The sequence below is a fragment of the Biomphalaria glabrata genome, chromosome 9, assembly GCF_947242115.1.
Source record: "Biomphalaria glabrata chromosome 9, xgBioGlab47.1, whole genome shotgun sequence".
NCBI lineage: Eukaryota > Metazoa > Mollusca > Gastropoda > Planorbidae > Biomphalaria > Biomphalaria glabrata.
This window is the reverse complement of record NC_074719.1, coordinates 12,145,348-12,156,641: the sequence shown is the minus strand read 5'-3', so window position 1 is coordinate 12,156,641 and position 11,294 is coordinate 12,145,348. Positions and strand designations below refer to the sequence as shown.

The following is an 11,294-nucleotide window of genomic DNA, read 5'->3' as shown; positions in this document are numbered from 1 at the left end:
AAGAATCTAGCATACTTGGAGCCGCGTCTTTGCAGACATTACAAATATTTGTCAACGAGATTTTATTCTTTGCCATGATTTAGTCAAATATATCAAGTGCTTTAATGTAGTTTCAACAGTTTTGCAAAGAAAGAAACTCATTTCTGTACAATGTCAAGGATTTTAGACGAAAAAGTATATTTTTCTGATAGTCTTAGGCCTTAGGCGATCCCTGGAAAATCGCAATCGAGGTTGAGAACCCCTGTTCTACGCGCTTTGAGAACAATAAAAGACAAGAAAAATATAAAACACTTAAAAAAAAAAAAAAGCTTACATTAAGTGTAGTTGTATCAATTAGTTTGGCTCAGTCATGTCATTAAATTTGTAATAGATCTAGAATCTAGACTAACAATAATACATCTGTGCGATAAGAATTTTTTTTACCAATCGTTAAATGCAATTTCATAGGGAAGGTGTGGGGGAAGAAACAAGAGAGTATCTGTGTTCATTTACCGTGATTGCTTTTTATGCATTTATATTTTTAAAAAGCTGAACGACCTGAATTCGTATTCGAGGGCTCAAGCCTCCTCAAGCCTCCTCAAGCCAACACACGAACAGCTGCTCCAGTGAAGTGTTTATGAAAAAAGGTTTTATAGTTATCTATTGTTAGTTTAAAACTTTAACGCGTCGACCTGTTTCTCACTACAAACTATAAAGGGGACTACAGCTTATACCACCACATAAGTCAGGTACAATTTCCTTTCTTTGTTCGATATTAATCACCATTAGTGAATTAACTCACAGGTTAGGCTTTTCTATTGCTTCTCATATTGTCTACGTCAATAAATAATTGTAAACTTAATCCGAGATTAGGTGTGGCAGAAATAACGTGTACACATTTTTTTACCAGACAGACACATTGATTTGCTATAAGCTTTGCTGTAAAGCTTAAATGTTAATGTTTAAAAGACTAAATATTTTAAAGACAATCAGACTACTTGAACTATTAATAGTATGGACATGCATACGTAAATACGTAAAAAATGTGCAAGATCTAGTCAAGATACTTTGAGCGTGTTGCAACAGACTCGACAGAATGAACAATGTAAATGCTAGTGGTAGTTACTTGGGATATCTAGGGTAAGATATGAACTTCAGATTCTTGGGCAGCGGCGAATAGTGGTACACTATGACCGTTTCCACACACATATTGTGGTTCTTACACACCAAGTTGCTCTCCGACAGCGTCGACGGGAGGACGAATAGTTGAATGTTCAACTGCGGGTAGCCTTGAATTGGGGAATCTTGAGGACCGTCTGGTGGGGGAAAACATTGAAGCGAGAAGTTAAATATGGCAGCTTTTAATCTTATTATTTATTCAGATATAAAACTTTGCAAGTATTTAATCTAGATTTTGTATTCTAAATGAAAGGCAGGCTTTTCTTGGTCGTACCCGGTGAGTGAGGATCACATTTCTTTCAGCAGCGTAGCTAGGAATTAACCATCATTTTGGGGCCCGGGGGGTTGACCTCTTTGGGGTCCCTGCATTTTGCGTAGTACTTAATGTAAAAAACACTAATTTTGGGGCCCACCTTATATGGGAGCCCGGGGAGATTTTCAAAGTCTCCCCTCCCTACCCCGACCTAGCTACGTCTCTGACTCCTATCCATAATTATATAAACTATAGAACACTTTATTTTTGTAATCCTTTGCATAAAATTGATTATATGAAGGCTGCCTGGTCGTGATGTATGCGATTCAGAATGTCATCGCTATGGACTCGGATCCTGCCCGCACCATCCCCTGTTGTTCTGCAGGAGGTTTGAGATAGTTGATAATTTTGGGGTTTCTGGCACATCGGCACAATTTAGGCCATGTCGTGCGCATAAATCTTCAAGGGTTATTTCCCTTAATAGCTCAAGGGCTAGCGGTTATAGAGCTAAGCTATTAAAAATAGGGTCCATTCATAGTTCAAATATTAAAAATATTAAAAATGTGTATAATGTAATAAAATTCTGTTCGAGCTTTGAAGTCATAATTGCCATTTCTGAATAAAAGTGCGAAGCTTCGCAAGCAGAGAGACGAAACCCTTATAAGTAATATATCCCAGCATGCTTGTTTGTTTGTAAGGGTCTGACAGAATATAAGAATTAATCTTTAGATTCTTTTTTTTCTTAAATTGACGCTGTTGTTTTTTTCTTTTTGTTGAGGATTTTTTAAATGGTTCAATAAAACAGCACGCGTCCTTTGGGTTGTCAGACTTAAAACATGTGAACGCGGCGCAAGGATCTTCATTCCTTGTGTAATGTTCTCGATTGAGTTATTAAAGTCAGAAGTGCTCATGCGTCTGGCTATGCGGGGGAATTAATTTCTGCGCTTAGTTCCAATATATCAACAAACTAGTGGCTACATTACGAGATAGATGAAATAAGTAAGTCCTGTTTGAGATGGATGTTCAATTACCTTAATACGTACGGGAACCTTCTGGTCTGAATCACTAGAATACGTTTTGACTAGGAAAGCCTAGCATCGACTCTTCTCTGCCTCTCAGCAACAGTCTCGGTTTCGATCTGTGTCGTCACTATTGGGCGTTCACAGTCAGTCGTCTAAGGTGCGTCACTGTTAGGCTTCACAGTCAGTCGTCTAAGGTGCGTCACTATTGGGCGTTAACAGTCAGTCGTTTAAAGTGCGTCACTATTAGGCGTTCACAGTCAGTCGTCTAAGGTGTGTCACTATTGGGCGTTCACAGTCAGTCGTCTAAGGTGTGTCACTATTGGGCGTTCACAGTCAGTCGTCTAAGGTGAGTCACTGTTGGGCGTTCACAGTCAGTCGTCTAAGGTGCGTCACTATTGGGCGTTCACAGTCAGTCGTCTAAGGTGCGTCACTATTGGGCGTTCACAGTCAGTCGTCTAAGGTGTGTTACTATTGGGCGTTCACAGTCAGTCATCTAAGGTGCGTCACTATTGGGCGTTCACAGTCAGTCGTCTAAGGTGCGTCACTATTGGGCGTTCACAGTCAGTCGTCTAATCTTGCCTCACTATAACACGTAAAGTGTATTGGATGTGTCACATTAGTTGTTTATGAGAAGTTTTACAAGTTTCGGGTGTTCCTTCAAAGTTGAAGATAATCTACTTCCTAGTCTAAACCTCCCGCTGGACGAGGAGAGATGGCAGAGGGCAGGGTAGGAACCCGGGACCACCGAACGACAGTAGCCTATACCGCGCATACGCCACGAACAGACAGCCATCCCGAGGACATGGAAAGTGTATTGGAACTATCACTTACAGTTGACGACATGGAATCTATGTTGGACCTCATCCCCACAAATTCTAGAGTTATTAAATGCAACAAGTTTCGACTCGATAAGCTGATCCTCTGCAAATACCTTCAGACCAAAGCTAGCGTTCTGAGCCCAAGTAGAAAATACTGAAATATACAGAAGGAGAAATGATTATTTAATGTATTGAAGCATGCTCTGCATCTCACAGTTATTACTGAAATATAGGCTTATAAGTAAATTCTACATCTACTACATGGTAGGATACAAGACATTAAAAACTCAAGATACTGAAATATGTCGTAGGTAGAATATAGTTTAAATTACTGGGAAAATAACTTTAAAAGTATTAAATGAATATACTGAAATATAAAATAGAACATACAAGAGTCATCGAATACTGAAGGAGATAACCCTTGCAATACTGAGAGCTATGACAGCAGTTCAACGGTGGCCTCCCTTCAATCAATATAACGGTTGTTTTAAAAAGCTAAAAAGAATTGTTTAAACAAAGTTTTGCTTGTTTATAAAATACAGAGTCTGGAACTTACTAGTAAATGGGATAATCTCTGTCAGCATCTTAGGTTTATCGGGTCCCACGTGAGAAGTATTCACCTGATATAATATAATATAATATAATATAATATAATATAATATAATATAATAGGCCTATAATATAATAATATTACCATTTTTTCCCCACAATGTAGCTATTTGTTTTTTATTTTAAACACAAAAGCAATACATAATTACTATTCTTAAATCATGTCTTTTAATGACGTAATAGGTCGCAGTTGGGATTGTGTTGCTACGGGAAATACCGAATTCCTGGTTCATCTTCGGACAAGCCTTGTCATGGACATACACAGAATACCTAAACAAGACTACACAGTTTGGTGGTTACTAGTGAAAAGAAAAGATAACAACGATTTGGGTGCCAGAAATAGTCATATTACGTCAGAGAATGACAAGAGACTTGGTGCGCCGGGAAGACAGAACAACGACGCTCGAATAGTCCTTAAAAAAACTAGACGAGATTCTGCTACTACGCTCTTGCACACGCTCCTTTGGCTTCCTGTGAAAGCTAGAATCGATTACAAGGTCGCCACACTTTATCATCAGTGTATATATAACAACGAGATGCCCTTGTACCTTAGAGAACTGATTACTCCATATGTCCCCCAGAGAGCCCTGCGCTCAATGGACTCAACGCTTTTAGTAGTGCCACGTTTCTCCCTCAAAAGCTACGGTCTGCGGGCTTTTTCAGTTCACGGACCAAAGGTTTGGAACTCATTCCCCATTGATCTCAGACAGACATTATGCTACACCACTTTTAAAAAGAACATTAAGACCAATCTGTTTAAAACGTTTTTTAGATTAACTGTCAATTTAGCTTTCGTATCTGTGTTTGTAATGTTATTACAGCGCCTTGAGCCTACATTTTGTTTGTTAACAGCGTTTTATAAATAAAATTATTATTATAAGACTGTGTATTTTTTTGTTCATTAACTGACAGTCCGAATAAGTATTTTCATAGATGTCACATACCATACTTTTGCCACATACAACGCCCATTTATCCCTAAGGAATAACTGTTCTCCTACTTTTACTGCTACTTATCTAAACATTGAACGATGGTTATCTAATAGAAAAAGAATGGAATGGTCGTTGAAATTTGGAAAACAATACCGAAGGGAAGACATCTCGAGACATACATCGGATCGTTTGTTTCGTGTGCCCGCGACATAAACCCAGATAAACCCAGATAAACAAAACCCAAATGAGCAAGTTTTGAAAACATGCTGGGAAGTTAGCGCAAAGTCACAGTAACCTAGAGTAGTACCTCGAAGTTGGAGATGTTACATAAGCAATTCTCGTACTCGGGATCGCATTCTAGCTCGGTACTTGGTGATTCCTCTGGGGATTCTTGTGGCGATTCTGTTTGTGATTCTGCTGGTGGTTCTGGTACTGATTCTGCTAGTGGTTCTGCTGGTGGTTCTGGTACTGATTCTGGTTCTGATTCTGGTACTGATTCTGCTAGTGATTCGGATGATTCTGTCGTGTTCTCGCCCATGGCGGATCCCGATCGTAGCATCAAGCCTACCAGGACCGTCACTACACTGGCCAGTAACATCTGCATTGTGTCCGGTCACCTATCAAACGTACCGATCATCTGGTTAGCTTCTCAGCAAGTACGTTTGGACGTCACATCCTGTGAAGTGGTCATTTACGAAGTCTTTGCTTATTGTAATTATACTGCATGCAAACCTAGTGTATAGATTCTATATAAGCTTATACAATTGTCAATGAATGGTTAACTCTTTCTCTCCGTAATTATTTACCACATTCTGGTGGAATCAACGTTGGTATCGTCAGTTAGGAGAGAAAGAGTTAAGTCTAATGTATGACGCAATACTTCGACAATAAATGCACTCGAGCAAAAAAAAAAAAGCCTAATAAAATAAATCTAATCTGGATTCATTTTAGTTTCCAGATCTCTATAAATCAATATATAAATCCAGAATCTAGATTTAGATCTTAAAATTATAAATTACAGGAGGATTTTTCAAACAGAAATAATTACGTCCTATGCACATCTGTATGTTAATCTTGTCGTGCATGTTAATTTAAGTGCTAAGTCATTGGTTTTCCTGGCTGATTGAGGCAACCCGCTCCATGTTCTAATGGCTATAGGAAAGAATCTGTTCTAGCATATGGAATAAGAATTGTACTTTATCCTTGTGTCCTTCGGAACATTTTTTTTTGGTTGTATCTTTTTGTGTATTTGTAAGTTATGGTTCATTGTTGAAGATCTAGATGTGTGCATTATTTCTACTTTGCGAGTTTTCTGTTCTGAAGTGTGTCAAAATATATTGATTTATATTGATTTTACTTTTACTAATTGTGTTAATCTAGTCAGATTATATAAGATAAAATAAGAAGATGTGAATACTTATTTGTAATAAATTATACATCTCACGACGACTCACGGTTCTATTTTGCGCCTTTTCTAGTTTTTTTTAAAATCTAAATTCTGTATTAGGTTTACATACTGCTATAGTACCTATAGTCTAGTGATCTATATATTTAGAATCTTCATTTATGATATAATGATATAGTATTAGCCTAGATCTAGATAGGTCTAGATCTTATATAATATATTATCTAGTTAGTAGTCTAGTAGATTTGCTGATTTAGGCCAGATGTGCACCAAAACCAAAAACTAGATCTAGACTCATCTAACTCAAATGAATTGTTTGTTCTAAAGTACACTCTCTACCTCCATACAAACAATGAGCCAAACATTTGTTTAAATGTTGATATTGCTCATAACGATTTTGATCAAAATACAGACATTGCAATGTGGAGTCACGCTCTAGATTGAATGGTGCGGAATGAGTTCAGTGATTCATACCTAGTGCGCAAATGTTTGCATTTAAAACTAAGTCTTTGGGAATAAGTTGACTGCTTAAATTGTATCAAATCTCTTTAATATCACGTGGATCCATCCATTTGAGATTCTAAATGAAATTGCGCACATTCCTCGTTCCATATACTAGGACAAATTTGTTCCAATGCTGCTTCTTTCCTAGTGGTATTAGAGCATGGAATGGGTTGCCATAGGCAGCCAGGAAAACAAATGACTTGGCAGAGTTTAAGTCGTTGGTTAACATGCATGACTAGATGCATAACGCGTATGACGTAATCATCTTCTTTTTGAAGTAACGTCTGTATTTTATAAGATAAGATAAGACATTAATTGATTAGAGTGACAAACAGGTATGTTCTGTAATATTGCTGGTTTTTTAAACGGCTAGTGCTGCTTTTCACTGGTCTCTTCACTTTGTGCTGGGACACATGTAGGCCTACTATCCCACCAGAACTTCGCGATGCAACCATCACATCTATTTACTAAAACAAAAAAGGCGGCAAATCAGGCTAACCCAATTACTGCGGTAATGCATTACCTAACTGTCAGTAGCGGGGAAATCCTTGCCAAAAATCCTCAATCAGAACCCATATTCACAAAGCAATATGAACGGCCATCTCATTAATGTTGTTAGTCACTTTACCTACCTGGGTAATAATGGCTAGTGAAGAATGCAATATTTCCCGTGGCTGCTCAGCCCCAGCTGTGACCTACATATTTTGCCACACTCAGGGCAAACATAACAATTGTCCGCAGGTGGTCGATTTAGATTTTCTTTTCGCCGTCTGCGTCTGTGTTCCAAGATGCGTCTCTGCCCAGAGAAATAAACAACCGTTTCGCAAAGGCCAACAACTCTTTTGTTCGTCTCAAACTGAGAGCAGGGTGGGAATAGGTCTCTTCACCTAGCAGTGGTTCTTATGACACTTTTGTATGGCTCTGAGACCCGGGTGTTCTATCGAAGGCATTTAAGGCCCCTCGAAAGCTTCCACCAAAACTGCTTTCGCTTTATGATGGGCACACGCTGGCAAGATTACATTACAAATAATTACAAATAACTTTGTACTGAAACACTATTTACTATTCGATAGCTGCTCTGGGTTGGACAATTATACCACATGGGAGACGACCGCATGCCAAAAGCGCTCTTCTATGATGAACTTAAAGGAGGGCAGCGTAAGCGCTATAAAGATCAACTCACGCACCATTTCGCCTTCCATGGCATAAAGGAAAGGAGCTGACAGCAGATGGCATCTGAAAAAGACAAGTAGGAGAGCTTCACAAAGGCCACATTTGACACACATTTTAGGAGAGTCCCTTATTGAAGACAGGCGCAGAAGACGCCGGCGGACAAAAGCTTTGTCTGCACGAGATGCGGAAAAATATGCAGGTCGCAACTGGGTTTGCGTAGTTATTTGAAACACGGCATTCATCCTTAATCTTTGGAATCGAAGACATTGCCATCATCAATACCCATTGAAGCAATGTATACTGGGAATAAACTTTATAACCCAATGCATTTAAAATAGTAGATTTAAAACATTTTACAAGAAGTAGTTATTTTCTTGAGAATACAGCTTACCATTAGTTTTTTTTTTAATGTAAGATATTCTTTTAATTTATATGCAGAGTAAAACTTTAAAAAAAAAATATATAGCGCTTCTTTCATGCTTATAGCATGCTCAGAGCGCTATGGGGCGGTGGTATTTGGGAGAAGGTTTTCCGTGCTGCCTTTAGGCGCTCAGTAAACACAACTCTGCTCGAGTCAGGTGTTAAACCTCGATCCCCTTTCATAGTTAGCCAAGCCAAGCCAAAAGCACTTAGCCTCTTGACCACGCTTAGATAAACCTATGTATTTTATTCACTGTTTGCCACTGAAGCTAAAGTCATTTCTTATTCCATATGCGGGGTCCAATTTATATAGCTATTCTTTCTTACCTTTCGGAAAAATTCCTAGTGCAATTAGAGCATGCAATGGATAGCCAGAATCTACCAGGAAAACCAATGACTTAGGAGAGTCTCTAAAGAACATGGCAGTCGAAAAAAAGGAAAAGCAAAAACAGGGCCGTCTAAGTAGAACAGTGCATCGTGATAGAAGACCTAAACTTCATGGACTTATGTGGCGTTGTCACGTCGTACAGACAGGCAACGAGCTATTGGTCTCCACTGCCCACAGGTTGTGACGTGGTACAGACAGACAACGAGCTATTGGTCTCCACTGCCCACAGGTTGTGACGTGGTACATACAGGCAACGAGCTATTTGTCTCCACTGCCCACAGGTTGTGACGTGGTACAGACAGACAACGAGCTATTTGTCTCCACTGCCCACAGGTTGTGACGTGGTACAGACAGACAACGAGCTATCGGTCTCCACTGCCCACAGGTTGTGACGTGGTACAGACAGACAACGAGCTATTGGTCTCCACTGCCCACAGGTTGCCACGTCGTACAGACAGACAACGAGCTATTTGTCTCCACTGCCCACAGGTTGTGACGTGGTACAGACAGGCAACGAGCTATTGGTCTCCACTGCCCACAGGTTGTGACGTGGTACAGACAGATAACGAGCTATTTGTCTCCACTGCCCACAGGTTGTGACGTGGTACAGACAGACCACGAACTATTTGTCTCCACTGCCCACAGGTTGTGACGCGGTACAGACAGACAACGAGCTATTTGTCTCCACTGTCCACAGGTTGTGACGTGGTACAGACAGACAACGAGCTATTTGTCTCCACTGCCCACATGTTGTGACGTGGTACAGACAGACAACGAGCTATTGGTCTCCACTGCCCACAGGTTGCCACGTCGTACAGACAGGCAACGAGCTATTGGTCTCCACTGCCCACAGGTTGTGACGTGGTACAGACAGGCAACGAGCTATTTGTCTCCACTGCCCACAGGTTGTGACGTGGTACAGACAGGCAACGAGCTATTGGTCTCCACTGCCCACAGGTTGCCACGTCGTACAGACAGGCAACGAGCTATTGGTCTCCACTGCCCACAGGTTGTGACGTGGTACAGACAGACAACGAGCTATTTGTCTCCACTGCCCACAGGTTGTGACGTGGTACAGACAGGCAACGAGCTATTGGTCTCCACTGCCCACAGGTTGCCACGTCGTACAGACAGGCAACGAGCTATTGGTTTCCACTGCCCACAGGTTGTGACGTGGTACAGACAGGCAACGAGCTATTTGTCTCCACTGCCCACAGGTTGCCACGTCGTACAGACAGGCAACGAGCTATTGGTCTCCACTGCCCACAGGTTGTGACGTGGTACAGACAGGCAACGAGCTATTGGTCTCCACTTCCCACAGGTTGCCACGTCGTACAGACAGGCAACGAGCTATTGGTCTCCACTGTCCACAGGTTGCCACGTCGTACAGACAGGCAACGAGCTATTGGTCTCCACTGCCCACAGGTTGCCACGTCGTACAGACAGGCAACGAGCTATTGGTCTCCACTGCCTACAGGTTGTGACGTGGTACAGACAGGCAACGAGCTATTGGTCTCCACTGCCCACAGGTTGCCACGTCGTACAGACAGGCAACGAGCTATTGGTCTCCACTGCCCACAGGTTGCGACGTTGCAGGTCAGTGTTCAGGCCTACTATGATGATTGGTCTCGATGGAGGTGGGGGGAGTGATGATCAGTTAAGTGTACAACGTGTTCGTGCTATGCATTCTTGGCAAGTCCTTCATTCGCGTTGGGTTTGATGCTGTCCTTATTTCTCAAGATGTACCTCACACTTGTTCTAAACAACTATTCTAATTCAATGCTGCTATCGGGTTACAGTCTAAAGCTGATTGTATACAAGTCAGTCAATGATGGAGACAATAATGTAATTAAAATGTACATTTAGAAGTAAATAAATTTCTTACATTTCAAGAACCTAAGTTGCTTCTTTCTTGGTTTTTTTACTACTAAAAAAAACATAAAAATATACTAAAAAACAACAACAAGGCTTATACGAAATGTAATTGTTTCAATTAGTTTGGATCAGTCATGTAATTACATTTGTGATAGATTTAGAGTTCTAGACTAAAAATACGAAATCTGTGCGATTAATACTATTTTTACCAATTTTTTTTGTTTAGCGCCATTCCATGCTCTTAGCACGTTATGATCCTATCACTTATCTGAACAAATTAGGAGGGGGGGGGGGGAGAAAGAAAGGGACATCATAGTGGATTGAACCGTAATTGTTTTTTTTTTAAAGCATTTCCAAAAATAAAAGGGGAGAGATGACCTGAATTCGAATCGTGGCTCACGCCTCCTCGGGCCGACGTACAGACCACTCTGCTAGTGAGGTACTTATGACTAGAGAAGATTGTATAGTTGTATATTGTTTGTTTCAATTAGAGCGGAGACCTATAGGGGAAACTAATTTAGCTTATACCACTACTTCAGCCAAGTACTATTTCTTTCCCTTGTTCAAGATACCTTACAAAATATATAATTTCCAATAGTTTATTTTTTTAATTGATTCTTGTGTTATCAGGTTCAAGAAATAATTGTGCAAAATTTCAGCTTGATTCGAGATTGGGTGTCGGAGAAATAACGTGCACAAACTTTTGACTAGACAGACAGAAAATGGAGTCATCAAAA

The 11,294-nt window shown here is 40.4% G+C and overlaps 1 protein-coding gene across 1 annotated transcript in view; it reads right to left on the bottom strand.

Moving 5' to 3' along the window:
• The window catches only part of LOC106059385 (uncharacterized), a 19,814-nt gene extending 13,129 nt beyond the window's left edge, over window positions 1–6,685 (bottom strand). Inside the window, exons 1-5 of the mRNA XM_056042375.1 lie at window positions 6,537–6,685; window positions 5,100–5,468; window positions 3,808–3,871; window positions 3,265–3,405; window positions 1,106–1,295 (exon numbers count right to left, since the gene is read on the bottom strand). Of these exons, the coding sequence (XP_055898350.1) occupies window positions 1,106–1,295; window positions 3,265–3,405; window positions 3,808–3,871; window positions 5,100–5,396 (692 nt within the window). The 5' untranslated portion in view covers window positions 5,397–5,468; window positions 6,537–6,685. The remainder of the gene's footprint in view (window positions 1–1,105; window positions 1,296–3,264; window positions 3,406–3,807; window positions 3,872–5,099; window positions 5,469–6,536) is intronic.
• Between the last annotated feature and the right edge of the window lie 4,609 nt (window positions 6,686–11,294).